At 56.0% G+C, this 23,567-nt stretch overlaps 1 protein-coding gene across 1 annotated transcript; it reads right to left on the reverse strand.

Moving 5' to 3' along the window:
* Window positions 1–64: 64 nt before the first annotated feature.
* Window positions 65–23,567, reverse strand: THRA (thyroid hormone receptor alpha). Its single transcript, XM_055321128.1, has 9 exons — window positions 23,359–23,567; window positions 12,467–12,819; window positions 9,996–10,063; window positions 9,292–9,392; window positions 7,012–7,159; window positions 6,173–6,378; window positions 5,022–5,168; window positions 4,144–4,402; window positions 65–3,521 (listed from the first exon to the last, which is right to left on the reverse strand). The coding sequence occupies exons 2-9, from the start codon at window positions 12,517–12,519 to the stop codon at window positions 3,271–3,273; spliced, it is 1,233 nt and encodes a 410-aa protein (XP_055177103.1). The 5' UTR covers window positions 12,520–12,819; window positions 23,359–23,567; the 3' UTR covers window positions 65–3,270.

A 23,567-nucleotide genomic window follows, 5' to 3' on the forward strand; every position in this document is an offset into this window, starting at 1 on the left:
TCTGCCAGCAGATGGGAGGATACAGGGAAACAGCACACAAGTCTAAGGGGGGTGCCCAAGGGGGTTATTTTCATCATATATTTATTACATAAATATATAGTAAAATAGACGAGCAACAATTACCATAAAAATATCTTTCTTTAAAATCCTGACCCAAAACACAACGGGGTGAAAAATCGCACGTAACAGACATACTGATTGTCAACGTGGGGCAGGAGTAGGAGCCCCCCAAGTCACCCCTACCGGTTCCCCCTCCCTGGGGAAGGGGACCTACCTCCTTCCCTGTTTCTGGCCACACACCCCCTCCCCCCACCCCAGCACCAGCTTCTCATACATTCAGTAGCGCCTCCAGGGAAGTGTCTCCTCCCCCCACCCAGGAGTTCCTGGGGCAGGAATTTCTGTGCCCCTATGGACGGTGTCTGTGTCACACGCCCTGCCCTCTCCCAGCCCTGTAGACCCGCCACCAGGGGAAGGGGTAGGGGCTCCTCCACCCCCACCCTCCCCAAGGCTGAGCAGGGAGGAGGCTGGATGAGGTATGTGTGTTCTGAGTGATGGGGGGGGGATACTGAGATGGAGAGGCGGGTGGTGGGCATGGGGGAGTGGTCATGGCTCTGGCACCCCCTTGTCCTGGCCTGGCCCATTCCCAGCAGTCCCTTCTCCCACCAATACTGCACCTGCTGCCCGGCCCCGCCTGCCCTAGTGCCCCGGGCCAATACTGGGGGAGGCATGCTAAGCACCCACATCAAGGCCATCCCCCTCATTAGCACCAATGGCCCCCAGGAGAGGGCCCTGTCCCCCACTTCCAAAGCAGGGACTGGGACAGCTGCCTCTCTAGAGCAGGTGCGTGGCGCTCCTGAGTCCCCTGGCTCCTGCCCCACCCACATGTACTTGCTCACACATTCACGCAGAGAAACGCACACATACACCCCACATCACCTAGAGTGAGGGGGGAGGGGTCAGAGGTGGGGGGAGGAGTAAGGGATCACAGCTCATATGATTGGGGAGGGGCAGGGGAGGGTTCCCAAGTGCCCCTAAGAGGCCAAGCCTCTTCAAGGCCTTTTCTCCACCATATCCATGGCTGAGAGTGGGGATGCAGGGGTGGAGGTTGGGATGGAAGGATGGGGAGACAGCAGACAGGTCAGGAATTCCACTGGGCCCCCAGGGGTGGTGTCCCCCCAGAGGAGGGTACAAGAGGGCTTACCCATGGGACTGGAGTAATACAGGAATCAGTACCCCAGGAGAGAGAGAGGATAGAGACAAAGACAGCAGGGGCAGCCCACTAGCCCGGGGGGGGGGGGGGGCAGGACAGGCACATGCACAGGTGACAGCAGATGCTCTTCCAGGCCCTCCACCCCTGTGAGAACACCTGGACAGTGGGGGAAGGGCATGCCCTAATGGGCAGCATAGCATTGCCTTCCCGTGTGTATGTGTGTGTGCATGCGTGTGTGTGTGTGTGTGTGTGTGTGTGTGTGTGTGTAGGGGGCTGTGGCAGGCTGAGGGTCAGGGTGGGGTGGCAGGTTCCCCACTGCTTAAGACATTTTGCCCCAATAGTGCAAAGCGCAGGAAGCCCTGGCACCCCTCCCCCTGCCCCTGCCCCATTCCCCATGGCTTCCGGGGGCATCTGTGTCCACCCATCCATCCCTGCCGACGTGCAGCCCTGAGCCCAGGGCCCTCTGGTCTGCTCTGTCCCTCCCCATCCTCCTCCCCACACCCACGGGAGGGCTACCTCCTCCCTCCCTCTCTTCCCTGTGGAGTGGGCAGTGGGCGAGAGCCAAAACGAAGAGGAGGGCAGCTCACCCAAGTGCAGACCAACAGAGCACTCCTCACCAGGAGGGTGGGAGGTGGCTCAAGCCAAAGTCCCTGAATTAGAGAAAAGAAGAGGGGAAAGGGGTCCCAGGGGCAGAGGGGCGGCTGGCCTAAAGAGCTTCAAAGGAAAAAGGAGGAGCACAAACCGCCCCCTCTCCTAGGGCCCCAGCTAAGTGCCATTTGTCTAGGCAACCCCATTCTGGTGCCTGCCTGCCCAGAGTCTAGGTTAGTGCATTGAGTGGGAGTGGGGAAGGAAAAGGGCAGAGGTTAGAGAGAGCCCAGAAGACAGATGGGGACAGGGTCCTAAGGGGGTAGGCTCTGGGAGAAGCTCACGCATACCGCCCCACTACCCCCCCCCTGCCCCCCAGTGCAGCAGCATCTGGATTGTATCGAATACTGCAGGTGTGAGGAGGGCAGGAGTTTGAGCCACAGTTTTCCCTGTGTGGGTGCCAAGGTGTGGAAGGAGTGGGGGTGGGGGTGGGGAGAGGCCCCTGGGGCTGGGCACTTGAAAGGGGAGCTGTGTGGGCAGCAGGGCAGGCTGGTGAGGGGCCAGCTGGCATCCAGCATGAGAGGTAGATGGAACTCAGCGGGCACGAGTGGCAGAGAGCAGAGGGAGCACTGGGTAGGGGGTGGGGTAGGAGTGGAGGGCGGGGGTGCCGAAGGGGCACAGAGGGGCAAGGCGAGGAGGGATGGCCAGGACCCTGTTGTGGTAACTCACAGCTCTGATCGGCAGCCCTACCCTTGGGGACCTGGTATGGGGGGGCAGTTCTCTCTGATTTGGGGGGAGGAGGGGCAGCTCTCAAAGTGCTTAGGGGTGGTAGGGGGCCAGCCTTGGTTAATAACTTAATATCATCTCTCTCTCTCTCTCATCAGTCGCTCACTCTCTCTTTTTTCTTTTTTTCTCTGTCTAGTTTTTCTTCATTTATCTTCTCCCCTTGCCTGGTTTCCAAAGTGCAGTTAGAATGACTAATTTTTAACCTCCAGGGGGAGGAGCCAAGCCAAGCCTTTCTTTGCACCCAGGCATCTGGGGAAGCGGAGAGGCCCTTAGCCTGGAGGGGGGAACCTCAGTCAAGGGACTGGGCCAGGGGGCTCTCTCTTGTGTGTGTGTAGGGGCTGAGTCGAGGGCATCCCCCCCACACCCCACATTCCTCTATTCCCTACGGTCAAGATGGCTTGTCCCCTCTTGGTTGTCCCTCCCTCCCCCTACCTTCTTAGAGGACAGGGTCCTGGGAAGTGCAGGACATGGCCCCCAAACCTCCCACACTGTCCTTTTCATAGCAAGTTCATGTGTTTGCCCTGTCCCAGGGCTGGAGGTTCTGAGGAGGGATGGGCAGTGCGGGGAGGGGGGTGTGTGGGAGAGGAAGGAGAGAGGAGGGTGGGGGGCCTCCCGCAGCCCCCCAGCTCTGCCCTTTCTCTCCACGCTCCTCCCCACCAGCTCCGCACACCCTCTGGCCGCCTGAGGCTTTAGACTTCCTGATCCTCAAAGACCTCGAGGAAGAGTGGGGGGAACAGTTCGGTGGGGCACTCGACTTTCATGTGGAGGAAGCGGCTGGCGTGGCAGGCCCCGATCATGCGGAGGTCAGTCACCTTCATCAGCAGCTTGGGCCAGAAGTGCGGAATGTTGTGTTTGCGGTGGTTGACGTAGTGCTCAAACGCCAGCAGGTATGCCTCCTGACTCTTCTCGATCTTGTCCACACACAGCAGGCCCGAGCGATCTGTGGGGAAGGAGGGATGTGCTGGGGGGGAGGGGGTTGAGCCAGCGAAGGGAGACTGAGGCAGAGGAGCCAGGGCGGGGGAGGGGTGAGAAACCCGCTGTAGTACACACACTGGAGCTGGAGCCAGAGGCCCAGCTGAGGAGGAGGCTGGGGTGCTGGGGGCTTGAAGAGGTAACGAATAAAGACCACAGAGGGGCTGAGAGGTGCTAAGGGAGGGGAAACCTGGAGACAGGGCTGGTGGGAGGAAGGGCAGAGGGGAGGAGGCACAGGGAGAGGGGACTGGGCACTGAGGAGGGATGAGGGATAGAAGGTGGCTGGGGGGTGGGGAACAAAGGCGAATCCAGGCAACAGGACGGATGGGGGGGCAGCAGAGAGAAAGAACGGGGTAAAGATGGGACGAGGAGCAGAGGAGGGATGGGCAGGCAACAGATGGGCCTGGACATCAGAACCCAGGGGGTATTGGTGACAGAGCAGGGCACAGGGGACAGAGAACGGGCTCAGTGACAAAGGGAAGCAGAGAAAAACTATAGGGGTCAGGGAAGAAGAGTGTGATGTGCCCAGGGCCCACCCAACCTCTGGGCCCCTGGAAGCTTCTGAGCCCTCCCAGCTGGTAGGCAGGTACCTGTTGACATTAGCAGCACAGCCTGCAGCAGAGCCACTTCCGTATCATCCAGGTTAAAGGCAGAGAGTGACTTGCCCAGTTCAAAGATGGCGTCAGAGACCACGCCCAGGCCGCCATTCTTGAGCTGCTCCCGCTTGACGGCCATCTCCCCGCTCAGCGTCAGGGTGTCGCTCTCGGGGTCATAGCGGACAGCCGCCCGCAGGGACATGATCTCCATGCAGCACCCCTTCAGGAGGATGATCTGGTCTTCGCAAGGCAGCTGCAGAGTGGCAGGGCCACAGGAACACTCAGCATGCCCCTCCCTCTCCTCCAGTGTCTCCTGTGGGTGCCCTTTGCAAGCCAGGAGGTCACCACTGGCCTCAGCCAGTAAGGTGTACTCCAAGTGGCTAACCTTGCTCTGGGGCCATGAGCATGGCCTAAGCCATTAAACCTCACAATTTACGCCTATGTGAGTTACCTCCCATCATTAGCTCCATCCCACTGCCAAGGAGGAAAATGAGGTCCGTGGGTAGGTAACATGGCCAAGATCCCACAGCTAGGAGGGCAGTCTGTGCCCAGAGGTGGTGCTCACGCTGCTATAGCCAGGATGGCTATGTAGATGTGGGCGGAGGGGGTAGGGAAGGGTTGGGGAGGCTGGGGACTTGGAGCCTTTGGTTCCTTAGGCATGGGTGTGTGTGTGTGTGTGTGTGTGTGTGTGTGTGTGTGTGTGTGTGTTATAGGCACTGGGTATGTGTGTGTGTTAGCTGTGTGCTGACCTACAGGAATCGCTCCCTGTCCAGAGAACCTCAGACGAGCATGTGCTGACACCAAGTGACCTAGGGAGCAGCCCCAGGTTTTCCTCCAGTGTGGCACCATGCCTCTTCCCATCAGCTACTCACCTCGGAGAACATGGGCAGTTTTTTGGCAAAGTCCACCACACGGGTGATGGCCGGGGTGATGATCTTGGTAAACTCGCTGAAGGCCTCTAGGTCCACCTTGTCTCCATCCGGCATGGAGACGATGGGTGACTGGCCGATGTCATCCGGCTAAAGAAGAAGAAGGGGTCAGCTGGGGCTGCAGACCCCTTTCAACCTCTCACTGAGGCTGCCTGCCCACCAGGGGGAGCTCCAAGGCAGGTTGGGGAAGAGGGGCCACCAGTATGTGATGTGGGGAAGGCCCCATCCAGGACCTAAGGCTTCTCCTTCACCTTGGGGCAGAAAACAGAGCAGAGCCAGAGCTCCAAGTCGGCTAATAATAACAATGATCATAACAGTAGTAGAAATAATAACATAATAAAAGAAGCTATGTTTACTGAATATTTAATACAGGAGACACTAGGCTATATGTTTTATATATCTCATTTAACCTTATGAGGAGGATGTTCTACTTGCCACCATTTCACAGATGAGAAAACTGAGGCATAGTGTAGCTAAGTAATAAGCCCAAGGCCACATGACTAGTAAGTGGCAGAACCAGGATTAAAACTCAGGCAGTCTGACTCCTGACTATTATACACACATATGCTTGGTCTTGCAGCCTGTGCTCTGAACAGTATACTGTTCCACCCACTGGCACACTCCACCGGGAACCAGACACCAGTTTTCTGCCTTTACTCACCATATACAACCAACTGTCCATCTCTTCCCTAACTGACCATTCACTGAGCACTCTGTTTTGCCAGGGCCTAACGCAATGCCTGGCACTCATCAGGGGCCCCGAAATGCTGTTACATAACTGAGTCTTCACCCTCTCTTCCCAGTCACTGTGGGCAGGGAAAAGAGCAGCAGCTGCCCCTGCTCTCTGGAAATTCAAGGAGGAAGGCCAGATCCTGTCCTCATGGAGCCCCCAGTCTGATGAAATAGGCCATGCTCAGACAGCAGCAACATATACTCAGGTGTAGGAGTCAGGATTGCCAAATTGTAGAGAGCATCAGCTTTGGGTCAGATTAAACTAAGAAGGCTTCCTGAAGGAGGCAAGACTCTGAACTCACTCTCCCTCCTGGTCACCTGGCTGCAGCTCTTCCGGGGGGGGAGGGGGCCTCTCTCCTTACCAGAAATTTCCGCCTCTGCTTCCAGTGGCTACCCTGGGCATTCGTGCTGCGATGGGCCTCTGTGGCAACATGGATCAGGTCCCACTCTTCAGGAGTGGGCTCTGGTCGCTGCTGCAGTGATCGGATCATTTCCTCCTTCCGCCGTCTCTCCCGGTTCTGCTCAATCAGCTTGCGCTTGGCCACCCGCTTTGAGTCATCTAGAACCACTATCAACAGCAGAGAGACACGACGCCCTTTGCATGGCACTCTCCGAAACCTGTTCAGAAACTACTCCTCCCAATGTACAGGTTGGGAAACTGAGGGCCAGAAAGGTTAAGTGACTTCCCAAATCACCTAGCAGTTGGGTGGCGCAGTCTGGGATCATGAGAATCAGTGGGACCACATCAATGCTAATTTGAGCTGATTCAGGTGACTCGCATATCCTGGTCTAAAGGGTTCCGATAACTGGTTACTAGAAGACCCTGCTATCTGATCTCTAGCCGATGCAAGATGCCCTCTCTCACCCAGAAGTGGGGTACCTTCTCTTATAGTCAAGAACCCTGTGCTAGGGTGGGATGCTCAGGACTCCTTTCTACCTGACAACTCTCTCTAAAGCCCTGGAGTGCTGAAAGGCAGGTAGGCACTGGGGCCCACATGTAGGGCTCCAAGAGAGATCCTCTGTTTCCTTTTCCCCAGGGCAGCAGGGACCAAGATCCCGAACATTCATTCCGCCATCAGCCTGATGTGGACTGTCACTCTGCCTTGAGCGTACTGAGGATTCCCTGGCAGGAAGCAGTCATACCTGAAATCACCCCCACCCGCAGCCATCTGGCTCAACTCTGCCCCCTGCAACTCCTTACAGTCCATGGCCATGCCCACGGCGATGCACTTCTTGAAGCGACAGAGCTGGCACTGGTTGCGGGTGATCTTGTCAATGACACAGCAGCTGTCATATTTGCAGGAGTAGGTGGGATGGAGGTTCTTCTGGATTGTGCGGCGAAAGAAGCCCTGGGGTGGAGGGAGATGAAGCATGGAGTGATCGTGATTTCCCCTTCCCTAACCAACCATGCAGTCAGTCCACTGGGGTGTGGGGGGATTAGTGAGGGAGCCTGGCATCCTCCTGACACCAGCAAGCCCAAGATCACTTGGCTGGGTCAAAGGAACATAGAAACATGTGCCCTCAGCTCCTAGGCTGCTGAGGGGCAGGGGCTAGTGGGTAGTGGTGGTGGCAGGGGTAGGGATGAGGACCACAGTACAGAGACATGAGCCTGGGATGGTGTCAGGTGCTATGACGCCTGAAGGAAGAGCAGCTTTGGAAGTCCAACTGATATCTCATTTTCCATCTTGCTAACCAACTCTGAAAATAAAACTGACCTCCCCAAACCATTCCTATACATGGTGCCTGCTGCTCATGCAGGTGGAATTCTTGAAATGGGGCAGGGGGTAAAAAAAAAAAAAATCAAGAAAAGGCACTGTGTATGTGGACCCTACCAGCTTTAAAAGAAAATGTTTAATTCTATATATAGGGTTTCATCTTTGCTTTAAAGGAAAAACCTGGGCAGCTCGGGTGGCTCAGTGGTTTAGCACCGCCTTCAGCCCAGCGTGTGATCCTAGACACCTGGGATCAAGTCCCATGTCGGGCGTCCTGCATGGAGCCTGCTTCTCCCTCTGCCTATGTCTCTGCCTGTGTGTGTGTGTGTGTGTGTGTGTGTGTGTCTTTCATGAATAAATAAAATTAAAAAAAAATAAAGGAAAAACCTCAAGAATCAAGATGGCAGTAATAATACCAAGAATTAACATGTGCTGAATGCTATGAGGCACTTAAAAGCATTTGTTTGTTTATTTTTTAAAGCATTTGTGGGGTTTTTTGTTTTGCTTTGTTTTGTTTTTTGGTGCATCATCATATTTGATGCTGTGTCAACCCCATGAGGTAGGAACCCATTTTGAGACTAGGAATCTGAAGTTTGGAGAGAGTAAGCAATCTGCCCAAAGTAATACTGGCTAAATGGGCAGGAGAGCCAGAACTGGACCTGACGTATGGGACTCAGGGTCCGAGTTCACAGATTCTGCAGTGCATTGAAATCATCTAAAATGCACTTATGAAAAAATACCAATTCCTGGGTCTCACTCTAGACTTACAACATCAGACTCTCTTGGGGTAGGGCCAAGGCATTTCTGTCTTTCTGGGATGCTCCTCTAGGACTTTGCTGTCCTTGAGGGTGAGGATCCTTGCTCTATGTTACGCTATTTGTATTGCTTCCATGAACAATGCTACAGGATGCTAAATCCCAGGTGCTCTTGGCTTGGTTGATACTAAGAAAGAGAGAAACTGGAAGCCTTAACATATTTTTAAATACTTTTGTTTCTTGGAAGGTCTTACATTTTCACGAGGTGATGATCCTGGAAAACCCTAGCAGGTTAAAATGAGCAAAGTGAGATCTAATTAAGGCTCCCCAAGTCTATGACCTTGTCCCGTCTGCCCAGGGACACTCTGTCATCTTCTCCCACTCTGGGCCCCACCATGCCCCCACCCAGCACTGGTTCTCAACCTTCTACATGCAGGGGAAGCAACCAGGGAACCAGTTTCAAGGCAGAGTCCATGAGGCTTCACCACAAAGAGTTCTGACTGAGTGGGGCTGGAATGGGACCTGGGGCTCTGCAATGAACCCCTGAACCACATTTTGAAAAATGATGTTTGTTTCTAGTGTGCCTCTCTTGGGTAGGCCATGAGCAGCCCAAGGGCAGGGCACATATTACATCCCTCATAGCTGATATACCAAATGGATGGACAATAGCTGGGATTTTTATTGAACGCTTCTTATGTGCTTGGCACTGTTATTAAATACTCTCCATGACTTAGCTCATTTAATTCTCCCAACAGTTCTCTGAAGTAGGTAGGATGATTATGCTCATTTTATAGATGAAGAAATTGAGGCCCAGAGAAATTAGGCATCTTACATATGAGTGGCAGAGCAGAGATTGTGCATGAACAAATGAATGAGAGAGAGCAATGGTGGAGCAACAGGTGGGCTTTAGGTGACATGTTCATAGGGCTGGCCTTGCCAGGTGCTGAGGGCCTTAAGGTGGGTGAGATGGGGGCTCAGGTGGCAGGGGAGGGGCAGGAGCTGGCTGGTCCATACCTTGCAGCCCTCACAAGTGATGCAGCGGTAGTGATAACCGGTTGCCTTGTCCCCACACACGACACACTGCTCGTCTTTGTCCAGGTAACTAGGGATATACCCTGGGAGGGAGGAAGGGAGGCAGGCAGGCAGGCATGGCTTGGGCCCCCAGCAGAGAGGCTCCTACACTTTCTTCTTCCCCCAACTTTTTCCTTCCTGGCCCATCCCCTAGCCCAGCCTCCTTGAAGGGTTTTGTGTCCAGGTAGAATCCTGGAGACACGTCAGAGGTCATCTTGTCCATCCCCTTCCCTAAGAATATGGAGAATCCCAGTTCTTCCGACTGCCCAGTTGGGGATTTTCTCTTGCTGCATCTGAGGGGCGGGGAGGGGGAATGCAGGAGAAGCACATGTCAGCAGCTAATCTCTGGAAAATACAGTCCCTTGGCTCCTTAGCCCAGACTCTGATTCCAGGGTGCAGGGGGGTGGGGCTCAGGCAAGGGGGTTGCCGGAGAAGGGAAGAGGCCCTTCTTGACCTAATCCATCCTCAAAGGCCGGAGCATGCCCTCTTCACCCCTCTAACCTTCAGACAAGTCGGTCCCAAGCCCTCTAGGAAGCTCTCCCCAAGGGACACAGGAGCTGCTGGTCCATGCTCAGGCCCCGAAAGAGCCCTGGCCTGGTTAAGTGGGGTTGTGGGTGGGGAGGAAAGGCACACACAGCCAGGCTCACCTGACATGCTGGTTTTCAGGGAACATTGGCCGTTCTTTCTTTTTCGCTTTCCATCTGGTGACCTGGCACTGGATGGGGGCAAAGTGGGCAGAATCACAGAGCAGTCTCTTTGGGCAGCCCCCTTCTCATCCAATAGGTTTATATAATCCCCCAGGCCCCACTCCCTCCATCTTGTGTCCTCATTCTACTTCCACCCCTAGGTCAGGTGACAAAACTGAGAAGGGTCCAGCTATCTAGAAGCTTTGAGGAGAGAGATAAAGGGCTTGGCTGGGACGCAGGCACGTTCTAGGGCCCAAACACACATTACATGCACGTGCACACACATGCACACACACACATTATAGATCCTTGAACACCCATAATCCACAAGATATCCATACATTTAAGCCTTCAATACATGACACCTATGCAGAAAGAATCTTCAGGACACGCTTAAAGCTATATAACCTTTAGAGCACCCAGATATACGTAACATAAGACCAGCACATCTGAATGACTAAGCCTTCAGTATAAACCTAAGCATAGTAAATAAGCAACAAAATCTATATATCTATGAAATTTTCTGGGCATTCTCAAATGCATTATATGACCTCTAGGATATGCCTGTCTGTTACACAACCCTCTGGAGAGACACTTAATAATACCATCTCCCTCCCCGCCAGTGAACATGTTGCTTGATTTCCAGGTCATGCACACATGGTGAATAACCATAGTATTAAAAACATATAGTGCCTAGCAACTAGAACCTAGAACCTGGAATATGAGAATAAGAAGAGACTTCCAGAGTCACCCTGTTCATGGCCTCCATTTAACAGAGCAACAAACCAAAGCCCCACTGTGGCCTGGTGACACTGGGCACTGGAGTCAGAGCCAGGACAAGGACTCTGGACCCCTCCATGCAAGGTATCAGCAACCCTCAGCCACTGCACATATATGTCACTGGCCTCTGCCCATATGTGTTACATAACATCAGCACACACAGGTTATATAAGCCTCTACATGCATGCTCGGATTGTATAACCTCCCACACCCACCCTGCATGTGGCATACTGCAGGGCTCCTCCCCCCAGAGCCTGATGCGGCTCCCAACACACTGACACAGTGACCTTGGCCAGGGTCACAGTCACAGACAAGTCTGTGTTCTAGGCCCCCAGGGGATTACCCCTGTCTGATTTCTACAACCACTGGAGACTCAGATCTCCCTCCTGCCTCCAGTAGGAGTGGGTGTGGGAGAACTCCAGGCCTTCCAGCCCCTAGTTGAGCTGGCGGTTTTCAGCAATTATGGCTCACAGCCTCTGGGTGCAGTCCCAGGGACAGCCACAAGGTGGCGCAGGGACATGGGGGGAGGGGAGGAAGATGGGGGAAGGAGGGTAGTGCTGGGGACCAGGAACCTGCATTCCTACTTTTCTCTGAATTAGGAGCAGACTCTCCCAGACTCACATAAGTCTGAGCAGGGAGGTACAGAGGCTGCAAGTGAGAGGTATGCAGTGACAGGCCAGATCTTTTTTTCAGAGGCCCTCTGGGGTGAGGCTTTGGGAGGGATACCTGAGGTGTCCTATACAACTGCCAGCTTCATCCACTTCCTCCATCCGTCCAGGGACCTAGACTTGGGCCCCAAGGCTTTGCCTGGCCAAGCCTCTGGCCTCTTGGCTCAAGATCTGGTCTCCAAGGCAACGGCCACACTCCTCCCCAGAGCACCCTCACCCCCACCCTCTCCCTGGCCATAGGCACAGGCTGTACCCAGCTCTTGGGGCATCATGCCAACTGGGACAGAGCTCTGTGCTACTTAGGGCTGATGGGAGAAGTGGAGACCCTCTGGCCTCTTCAAGGGCAATGCAGATAATAGGTAACCCATCCCTAGTTGTGTGTACAGGGCTGATTCCTCCTCCACGTGTTGAGAAAACCTTCAGAGCTGGCATTTACTTCCACTTCCTGGGAGGAGCCGCACAGCAGTGCTCGCTCCTGCCCATGAACAAGGAAGAGCTTGTGGGGCTCCCAATAGGTTCCAAATATAAGCATGGGCCGTGACCAACAGTCACTGGTGCATGTGCCCTGAAATGTCATGTCCCATGCACCATGGGTTCTGGACCACACAGTAGTCTGGTAGGAAGAATAGGAAAACGGCAAGGCTGTATGCATTCCACGTGCTCAGGTGAGAGCTGCCGAGGGACACTGGGAGGGCATGTGAGATTTCCTAGCACTGTCAAGAGAAGAGCCACATGCCTGCTGCTGTAATCGCTCTGCATCACCTCCCCCCTCCGAAATGGACACCTCTCAATCCAGGTGCCTAATTCCCTGCCACATGTGGCCATGACCTCACCTCCTGGGCAAAGGTAGGCAGCAGATATGCTGGTCTCATGCCCATCCCTCCAAAGGTGCTTAAAAAGCCCAAGCTCAGTTCTCGTTTGCCCAGCCAGGTGAACATGCCTGTTGCCTAGGAATTGGCATGACCTGGCTGCCAGACCCATTACCTGTTCTCCTCTGGGTCTGACCCACACTCCACCTTGCTTGGCTTCTGTTCCATTCACTTCAATTCCATCCAGGATGCCCTCCAGCACGCCAAGAGACTGGGGTGGGCACAATGGCCCCCCCGGCACACCCACAGGCCACCCACCCCCTGCCACCCAGGCCCTAGGGCACAGCACCCATGGTGCCTGCCTCAGCACTTGGCCTTTCACACCATGCCCTGTGCCCCAAGGGGGGCGGGCGGTGAGAGGGGCCAGGGAGTGGCAGGTGGTAGGGCTGAGGGCAAGGTGGGTGTGGGTCCGAGGAGGGGTCTTGGACTGGGGGAGTAGCTTTAGAGTCTCGTTGTGTCCAGAAGTCCCTGCAAAGAGAGGAGAGAAGCAGGGATAAGGCAGGGCCATGGTAGGAGTAGGTAGATAGGATTCCTTTGGTGGCAACATTTTGGGCTCTTGGGGGCTCATAAAAAGATGGTGGGGGGCATGGAGGGCAAGCACAGGGAGGGGATCGGGACAATCTGTTAGATCAACAGGTGCAGCAGGCAAGACTGGAGATACCCGTTCTAAGCCCCAGACCTGGGAAGGTATGGAGGAAAAGAATGAGGTGATCACGTACCATGTCTCAATCCTTTTTTTTTTTTTAAGATTTTATTTATTTATCATGAGAGACAGACAGAGAGAGAGAGAGAGAGAGAGAGAGAGGCAGAGACACAGGCAGAAGAAGAAGCAGGCTCCCTGTGGGGAGCCCGATGCGGGACTTGATCGCAGGATCCCGGGACCACGACCTGAGCCAAAGGCAGATGCTCAGCCACTGAGCCACCCAGGTGCCCTCCCATGTCTCAGTCCTGATGTTCAATCAAGCACCTGGCCCTTGACAAAGCACCCATTAATTGTTAGCTATTGCTAACACCCCTCTTGTTGAGTTTTTGTAAGACTTATCAGTATTACAGGACAAGAGGAGACCCAAAATGAGCAGTTTTCAGCCCAGGTGTGGGGGGGTACTCAAGAAGGAAGCGTGGGGTGTGGGGGCAACATCCAGCGATCATGAACCCCCACCTGAGTGCCTTTATGGAGAGAGATGTTGAAAATAATGGGGAGCTGACATCCCCCCTGCTGCTGACCAAATTATGACTCCCCAGTCCCAGTCCCCTAAGGACTCCAGAACTTCCTGTCCAAGGTCCCAAATCACACTTCCCAGCCTGAGGATCAGACTTCCCAGTTGGCTTAAGTGTGCTGCCACCCACCAGGACAGCAAGGGAAAGGGGAAAGGAAACCAACATGTGCCACCTGAATACATAATATATGCCCCCTCCGGGGTGGGCATCAGAACTCTACAGATGAATTTGCAGGCTGGATCATTCATTCCCATGCATGTAGCTAGGAAGCAGGTGACTCCGGGATTAGAACCTCACAGCCTGTCTCAACGCTAGTGTTGGTCCACCAGCTGGGGTCCAGGGCAGTGCCAGCCCAGGGTCCACCGTTCTGTCCACACCGCCCCTCTGACCACAGGTGACAGACCTGAGGCATACTGCAGCCTGTGCACACACAGGCAGGTGTGGGCATGTGAGTGGGGGACAAAGGGTACGGTTCCCCACACACGGCCTCCATCACGTGGCTGCAGTAGCAGACACCTCACCCCTGGGCCCCCCGCCCCACCCCCAGGAACTGATAAGGAGCCAGGGTGGGAGGGGAGGCAGAGATAAGTCAGGTCACTGGGCAGGGCAGGGCAACAGGACAGGGCCTCTGCACCCCACCGAGCCCCCAGCTGGAGGAACATGGCAGGAGCACAGAAGGGTGGCTCATGGTGCCTCTGCTACCCCCACAGACCAGGACTGGGCACTGGGGGCTGGACAGGAGACTGAGGGGGGGGGCAATGAGCGGGGAGTCTTAGCCCAGGGAGCCGTCAAGAAAGTAGGTCAAGTTTTTCTTGGCTTGTGAAGAAATTCCTGTTATAAATTTATAATGGCGTAGCCAGCCCTAAGGGGTAGAGGTAGGGGGAGGAGAAGGAGTGGGTGGGGATGCCCAGGGACTGGGCACTGGGGCCCGCTACTTGAGAGGTAGGGGGCCAGGGAAGTCGTAGGGGAGGGGTGCGACTGCACAAGTGAGGGCTATTTTGCGTCACCTCTGTTTCCACTTCTATCTGCGCCCCAGCGAGGAGGCTTCCTTTGGTCATCTGTCTGCATTTGAATGTGTGTGTGTGTGTGTGTGTGTATGTGTCTGTCTCTGTCTCTCTCTCTCTCTGGGTATGGGTGTCTCCCTGTCTCCCCCCTGAGGCTGTGCCTCGGTGCTTGGCACACCCTGGCTGCGGTGCTGCCCTCGCCTGTCTCCTGCCCACCTGGCACGCTGCCACCACTTGTTTACAGAAGCTGGAAAAATCCACTCGCCAGCCGGAGGCCCAAGCGCCCCCAGGGATGGGAGGAGGCAAGCACAGGAGTGGGCATGCTGAGAGAGGGGCAGCCCCCAGGAGCAGGCCCTGGGGGTTGGCCCAGAGGACCAGGGTATATGGGAATGGGTATTAGCAGCTGGGGGCCAGGCCAGGCGGGCAAAACTAGCAGCAGCCACAGGGCCCGGACAGCTCCTGCCTGGGGCCATAGCTCCAAAGGACCCCCTCCTCCTGCTCCCTGCCACTGCCAGTTGCTACAGGGCACACCTGGGGTAATGCCAACCTAAGCCACCATGTTTATTTTCCCTTCCTCCTCCCCAGCCCAGCCTTCACTCCAAATGTGTCTGGGCACTGCCAAGGGCTTGCACGTGCCTGCTGGGGGGAGGGTCAAGCTCTCTCTCTGACCCACCTCTGTGCTGAGCTGAATGGTGCTCTGGTGCCCTGGCCATGCTGACCCTTGTCAAGGGGCAGAGGAGCAAGGTGCTGCCCTCATGCTCAGGGCACCCTCACGTGGCACCCAGCAAGAGCCTGGAGAATCCCTGGGGACCCCTGGGCTCTAGGGACATACCTGGACCTCTGAGACATCATAAGAGCAAACAGAGGGTCCAGCATGCAGGGAGGTGGATAGCATGTGAGCCTGGGTTAGTTGTGGGAATGAAAATCTCAGCCGGGAAGAGGGGGTGAGGTAGGGATGTCCACCCTGCAGGGAAGCCTCTATTCCCTCTTCCTGGAGTCTAGCTTAATTCCCCAAGCTCCTTCCTGGCACTCGGCCTGCAGAGGTGGAGGCTCAGCCTGAGGAAGGGGAGGTGGAGCTGTGGGGTTCTGAGACTAGACTGGACTGCCGGATGGCAAGACCCACCTGTCAGGTGGGCTGGCCACCCACTCCCTCTGTCGGATAAGAGCTGTTGGGTGGCAGTATGGGCAAGGTGCCCGCGGAGGGGGAAGCATTTCATTAAGCTTAAGTGCTTTTGCAACGGGGTGTGGAGGGGGACAGAGACAAGAGGCCAATGCAGCATCCATGGGCACCATGCCAGGTTCCCACTGCTGGGCTGCCCCACTCTGTAGTCCTGTGGGCCCAAGGGACCTCTCTGTCCCCAGAATCTGGCCCCAAATTCTACACACACGACTCCTCTGAGTGTCTGCTCTTGGCTTTGGCCCCATCTGTGTGGGGCCCTCGGACTTTGTCCTTAATGCTCTAGAGAAAGCCCAGCCCTCCTCCTTGCCAACCATGAAGGAAGAGACACACATGTATAGAGGGGGCTGAGAAAAGTGGAGAGAGAGGAGGAGGAGAGGGGCAAAAGGGATGATGGAAGAAGAGGGGGAGAAAGATGAGGAGAGGCAAGAACAAAGAGATGGGCAGGGGTGGGGGGGTCGAGCTGGGATGACAATGAAGTAGAGGGAAAGGCAGCAATGAGATGGGGGATGGGGGACAGAAGGAGTGAGGTAGGGAGGAGAGACAAATGAAGGAGAGGGGAGACAAAGAGAGAAAGGTAACAAAGAAAGATGGGTGGGGGGTGCTTCATGCCCCGCCTAAGTCCCACCCCACAGAGGCTGGGGGAGGGGGGGAGTAGAAATGGTTTCCACGGTGACAGCTGGTTCTTGGTGGCCTGGCATGTGGGTTATTAATAGTGCTGTGGGTAGGTTCACGCCTCCCTTTCCCCTTCCCCTTTGCCTGATGCTAGGGTGGGGGGCAGTACTCCCCCCCCATAGCCTGGCATCGATACCCTGACTCCACACTATGGGTGCCAAGAAGGTGATGCTAAGGGGCCCAGGTGGCCACTGTAGCCCAAATATACACAGGGGCATGCACAGGCAAACACAGGCATCTGTGTGCACACAACCGCTGTGCCAACGTGGGCTCCCACGGGCAGCCACAAACACCAATAGCCCCAGGGAAGTCTGGTGAGAGTGAAGGCTACAGCACAACACAGGTCCCCGTGTGGAAGGGTAGGTAGGCACCTCTTAGGGTTAGGACCCTCTTTCTACTTTCCCAGGTCACCCTATTATTTTATTCTCAGGTATGGACTGAGTAGGACTGCCCCACCCAACTCACTGTTAGACTTGTGCCAGGAAAGAGAAGAGAGTGAAGGCGGGAAGAAAGGTACTATTTGGCAGGAATGAGATGGCAGAGGAATACACAGACCAGCCTGGCAAGCAGGAGGGAAGAGAAGAGGGAGGCAGCACTCCTTGGTGGGCTCTCACTGGCCCCCTGAGATGGGATTCTGGAACTTAAGAGCAGTGACCCTTAAGCCTGCTCTCCTAGCTCACCAAGGGGCCCTGGAGGCTAGAGAATGAGAGATGGGGGTAGGGGATATGACATGGGGGGCGAATGGTTACTTAAACAAAAGATCCTCTCCCCCCCAAAGAATATAACAGGAAACTCCCCCCTGCAGATCAGAGACAGAAAGACATAAACAGCAGCCTTGACTTGGGCCAGATGCCCAGTATTAACATCAAAGACTGGAAAGATTGTGTGCATCCTACCCCCCCACCCCCATAACCTTAACCACCTGCTGCTCTCCTCTCCCCCTTCCCACCCCAGGCCAGCTCCAGTCAGGTATCAAGGTGGGTGCCCAAGGTCTAGAGGTCAACTCCATTCCCCACGCCCACAGCCACGCTCCAGAGCTTAGCCTCTTCCCTGCCAACCCACAAAACTTCTTGCCTCTGTCCCAGTTCCCCTCCGGAACGGGAACGGAAGCGGGAGATCCAAGTAGCCAAGAAGGCAGTTAGGAGCACCCCCAAGCTGGGCATGGCATATTCTCCCCCCCTCCCGCCCCCCCAACCCCCAGCAGCCAGCCGGGGAGGGTAATCGGAGCTGGGAGCTAGGGCAGCTGAATGCTGGAGGCATGAATGTCACGGGGCCAAGGCACTCGCTGCAGATGGCACCATGGGCACCGGGCTTGGGGTCCTCCCTTCCCCACTCTCTTCTTCCCAGGAGGCCATAGAGTTGTCTGCAAGCCCTGGGGAGCATCGCCCAGGAGGGAAGGGAACCGTGGAGGCGCAAAGACAGGCAGGGATGTTCTCCCAGGCACCCCAGGGACGCGGGACTTAGCCCCCACCCAGGCAGAACTGGCAGAGGCAGAGAGAGGGGGCGGGGAGAGGGAGGGAGAGTGAAAAAGGGAGAGAGAGAGGGAGGGAGAGGGAGGGAGGGGGGAGAGAGAAAGAGACGGCGCGAGCGCTAGAGAAGGGGGAGAAGGGGAGGGAGGGAAAGGGGAGAGAGAGATTGAAAATTGTGTGTGCGTGTGTGAGTACGTGTGCGCGCGCGAAAGAGACAGCAGGAGAGAGCGAGAGAGCGCGCGAGCAAGTGAATGCAGCTGAGTCTCCGGCACACACACAGACACGTGCAGACACACACACTCACCCCGCATGCGCAGAGCCCGGCGCCCGGTTCCAGCAGATATTCAGAGCCCTCCCCAGCCCACACATGCATAAAACACGCACACATGGATGCGCGCACCACACACCCACTCACTGATGTGTACAAAAACGCCGATAGCCACCAATAGCCGATAGCCTCGGGTCCGCGTTCCCCTTCCCCCGCCCACGCGCCTGGGTAAAAGAGAAAATGAAACAGCTTAGGCTCTGGAAGCCAAGAACTCATCTCTTCCTTACAAGAGGAAGACAGGAGGAAGGAGGGGAGGTGGGCAGGGGCTGCTCCTTGCCACTGCTGGGGGTGAGGCTGTGCCTCTGGCCCTAACTTTTAACCTGAGTCCCCTGTCCCCAGACCGAGGTCTCACCCTCAGAGCAGGGACACGAAACCATAGCATTTCCTGGGCACCAGTGAGTTCCACCTTGCTGTCCTTGTCTTCCGGGGGAACTTCTGTCCCCTCCCTCTGGACCACTTCATACAAAGGCATGCTAGAAGGAGGCCCCCTTTGTTACCTCAACCTTGGCCTACCAGGGAGGAGGGCAGGCAACCCACTATGCCTGAAAACCATATGCCTCCACCGCCACCACCATCACCACCACACACTGGCCCCAGATGCCTCTGTGAGAGATTGGGAACGATCTCTGGTTCCAGGGGGCAGGTGGATCCCCATCCTGGAGCATGCAGCCCCCAGAAGAACAGGAGAACCCAGGGGCATTGCTTATCAAGCCAGGACTTGACAGGGTTTGACCACAGGTGTCAGGCCACGTTATGTTATTTATCCTCGCTTGGAGTGAGGGGGCATCATGTCTCCAGATGAGGAAAACTCAGGCCAAAGTCAGCAACTGGTGAATGGCAAAAACCCAGCCTCCAACTCCCAGCCAGCGCTCTTTCCACTATAAGCATGCTTGCCTCCCTCCCCAAGAGGCACAAGTCCCCTTTGCAACCGTGAGAACTGGAGTTGAGATTAACTTCCCAACCTTGAAGCTCCCCAGTGAGCCACCACAGGGCATCCCTGTACGGTCTTTGCTTGCACCTGCAAGAGGAAGTGCTGAAGAAAAGGGATTTGGGGGAGAGAGGAATCTCATCACCAGAATCACCAGAGAAGAGAGGCAACTCAGGACAGACCCTGGCCCTCAAGGTGCCACACCCACCCACTGGTCTTTACTCAGTGCCACCACCCTTCACACAAATGCCCCCTTGGTGCAGGGATGGGGACTCTGGTATCTATCAGCTGGTGCTAGATCCTGGGTGACTAACTAATGGTTAGGTAGCTGGACGCTGGGTCTCCAGCAGAGAGGTAGGGTGTTGTACTCTACATGCCAGAGGTAGAGGGGCTCCAGCTTGCAAAAACTTGTAGGGGAGAGAGATGTGATATGAAGGCGGAGGAGGCTGGAGATTAGGAACCCACTATCCTCCCCAACCCCCACCCCATTCCTATGAAGTCTGGAGATCCAATTCTCTACCCAGCTTCCCCCAAGAAATCCAGGGGATCCCAGACCCACAGGCTTCTTCATTGTAACAGCTAACACATACAGTGCTTTTATGCACCAGGCACTTTTACAAGCATTTTATATATTCTAACTCCTCTCATCCTCAAAAAGCTGAATGAGATAGGTATTACCATTCTCAATGTACAGATAAGGCAAGGGAGAGGTTAAATTGATTGCCCAAGGTTATACAACCAGCAAGTGGCAGAGCTGGGCCTGCCAACCCAGGCACTCCAGCTCCCAAAAAAGAAGAAGAAAAAAATCCCTTCTCTTAAGCATTTTATTATCTGCTAAAGGAAACAATACCTTGTTCTTTGATCCAGCTATGTCTCCCCTGTGATTGAGCCTCAACTTCCCCTTCTGTAGTGGCCAATGGATTATCTAATGTAGAACCACTACCAATGCCACCTCATCCAAATAGGTCATGGCTAGAGGGGAGCATGGCCAGAAATGCTTGGTGCCCCCTGGGCTCTGGGCTCCCTGCTCCACTACCTCCTGCCCCAATTCCCACTCTGGGCTGGAGCCTACACTCATGAGACAGGGCCTCACTCAGCCCCCCACATAATCTGGGCAGCTGTACCCTCAGGACCAGGCTCTGAGGCTGGGCAAAGGGCACAGCTGTTGGGCATCTCTGAGGTGGATCTCAGCTGCCAGGGGTGTGGAGAAAGGCCATTGTGAGTACTGCCACTGACCCTGCTCAGTTGAGCCCTGCCAACTCCCGCCACTGCCCATGGGGGTGACTGTTTCCAGTGGGTCAATGTGGTGGGGAGCCTCTTCACTGGCTCTCTTAGGAGCTACCTGGCTGTAGGCCCCATACCAGGGGCTTCCACTCCACTGGTGTGCCCTGGCTGAGCATGCCAGCCTAAGAGGTCAGTGTGTGCTGTAGCTGACCCCTGTCCCCCCCCTTCTCAGACCCTAAAACTTGCTGCTGCAGCTGCAGTGCTGAGGAAGCGCAGGATGTCCTGAGCAGCCAGCTGAGCCCCCCACACCCCCCCACCCGAACCTCTTGGTGACCCCAGAGGCAGGGCAGGCGGGGCGAGGGGCGGGGTTTGAGGATTAACAACTGGAAAAGTATGAGGCTCATCACTGCCAGTTCCCAGCTCTGAGAAAGGAGGCTGTGGCAGAGACAAGAACATGGGTAGACAGGGGGCAGTGACCGGGTGAGAGAGAGTTCCAGACTGTCAGAGAAACAAGGAGAGGGGAAAATCAGACACAGCAAGACAGGGCAAAGAAAGACAGCGCGTTAGAGAGAAATTCCAAGTCAAAAATACACATCGCTCACCCAGACACTCACCAGCATACGGCCTCCTAAGGAAGGCTTCCAAGTTTAGACAGGAGGGCAGAGGTGGGAAGAGGGGCCAGACTCATGGTGGGAGGCAGGAACTCCACTGGGGGCAAGTCAATGGCCCCAGGAAAGGCTCAGGGAAAGGCTCAGATACACGACCCTGGCAGAAGCCGCTAGATCCCACATTTGCTTTTAAGGTGGTGATAGGGACCGCTCCCTAGGAGCTGGCTCTCCCCAACTCCGCCCCCTCCCCCCCAGCAGCTAGGATAATCTCAGCTGCTGGAAGCCACTGGACATTGCTTCAGCCCCATGACTCGGCCCTCTGGAACCCCCCTGACCCTGCTCTCATTGCTCTTGTTTCTCTGTCCCTCAAAAAAAAAAAAAAAAAGGCTGAGAATGGAGGAAGACAGGAGGAAGCTCAAGAGAAAAAAAAAATCTACAACTGTGTGTGCATCTAGGGGTGCGCCTGACTGCATGGCTACAGTGTACAGTGTGCACGTCTGGGGTTGTCTGGACTCGGCTGTGGGCGTGGACCTGTGACTGCAGAGACCTGAGCCTTGTGAATGCCTACTGCACCTGAGTCCCTGAGACTGTGTGCAAATGAGCACACCTGTGTCTGGAGTTCCCAGTCAATCAATTAACAAGTATTTACAGAGCACTTCCTGTGCTAGGCTCTGGGTGGGATCCAGAGCTCTTGGAGTGATTCTCTGAGGTCTTAAGGAGCTCACCACCTAAGCAGTGGGGGGATGACAAGCGATAGAGACTGATAATATTATCGTGAATGCATGTGTTGCACCATTATGCAGGAGGACTCTTCACAGAGATGAATTTGATTTTCCTTGGAGTAGAGGTTTTGTTGTATCCAGAACCTTAGAGATCCACAGTAAGAGTCCAGGAAAATACTTGTTGCTAAGTTGTGTACACATGTGTTGATGTGTAACTGTGTTTGCGTTTGACTGAGTGACAGGCACTGTCAAGGCAGGCAATGATGCCTGTGTGACTGGGCTCATGCTAGCACGTGTGTGCCTATGAGTGACAGGGTCTTTTGTAATGTGCGGCTGTGTGCAATTGCTCTGTGTTCATGCATGCATTCGATAGTGACTTTTTCTGTGTGGGTGACAGCGACTCCTCCTTGCCCCTGTGTGTGACAGCATCTCCGTGTGACCCTGTGCGTGGGTATGTGCATAGGTTGGTCTCCCCACTCTTGGTCTCCCGTGGGTGTGTCCCACCCCTGTGAGCTCTCCCAAGCAGAGCAGCGGCAGCCTGCCTCTTCCCTTGTCCCCATGTGGGTGTGTCCAACAGCTCCTGTCCTTGAGTCTGCCTGGGTGTCCCTGGGTGTGCATGCATGTGGCTGTCTGTGTGGGCATATCTCTGTGCCTGCATGTCACATTTGCTTCCCCTCCCTCATGGAAGACAACAGCCCCCTTCATCCCTTCCCCTTCCCGGGGCCAGAGCCAGCATTGAGGGGCACGCTCCTATCCCACTGGCTTTCCTTCTGCGACCTCCACCCCTGTAAACGGTGGCTCTCTCCTTTGGCCCTATCATCCCTGCCCCCCGCCCCAGGCCTTTCTTTCACACCGGACAAGGGAGGGCCCCAGGCACAGAAGGGGCACCAGAGACACGTTGCAAGGGGAGGGAAACAGGGGGGGCACACTACACAGGTCCCTTCCTCCCTCTCTTCCCCAACCACACTAGCTTGCAACTCTCCTGATCATCTAGGGACCCTCAAATACACTCCCCCATACACACACACTCCCTCCCCTCCAAGCAGCGTTTTTGCAATTAGGAGTGTTGCAACCAGAGAGCCATGCTCAATTGGGGAGGCGGGTGGAATGGCGGGGGGAGGCTTCCCTCTCCCGGGGCCTGTGCAAGCCCACCCCCACCCCACTCATACAGCCATCCGCAGCTGCAGGCGCCTTTGCAAAGGCCACTCAGCCTCGGCCACGGCCTCGGCCTCTGCCTCGGAGGCTAGGGGTGGGGGCTGGCGCGGGGTGGGGGGGCAGGCCTCCAGCGCACCGTAAACAAACCGCGGCGGGCGGGGGAGCTCCGGCGGCCGGCAGCGGGGCCGGGCCCGGGAGTGCGCAGCAGACGGGCCGGACAGAGGCCGGGCGGGCCCTCGAGGGGGAGGCCTGGACGCCATCTCTGCCGGCGAACCCCGGGGCCCACCGACCTCCCAGCAACACCTCCCTTCCCCAGGGTGTAAGTTGCGAGCTCCCGGACTGTGACAGGGTGACCGGGACGCCGGGGAGAGCCGAGGCTGGCAGCAGGTACCCCCGGCGCCCCCAGCCCGCCGGGGAGCTGGCCCCAGAGCCCCACGGCTTTGCATAATCAATTGCGAGGCATTTGCATATTAATGCCCCCTCGCTCCCTCCCTCTTACCTCGGCGTGGCGCGCTGGACAGGGCTGGGCAGCGACGCAGGGTCTCAGCGCCCCGAGCCGGGGGCGTCCATGGGGGGCCGGTGGGGCCCGGGCCGCCCGCCTCCAGCGCCCGGGTGTGAGTGCGAGTGAGCGCGGGGGGGGGCGGGGGGCGAGTGTGGCGGCCCCGCGGCTCCTCCGGCAGAGGCGGCGGCCGCTCTTGGCTCCTCCCT

The sequence above is a fragment of the Nyctereutes procyonoides genome, unplaced genomic scaffold (assembly GCF_905146905.1).
Source record: "Nyctereutes procyonoides isolate TBG_1078 unplaced genomic scaffold, NYPRO_anot_genome, whole genome shotgun sequence".
Taxonomy (NCBI): domain Eukaryota; kingdom Metazoa; phylum Chordata; class Mammalia; order Carnivora; family Canidae; genus Nyctereutes; species Nyctereutes procyonoides.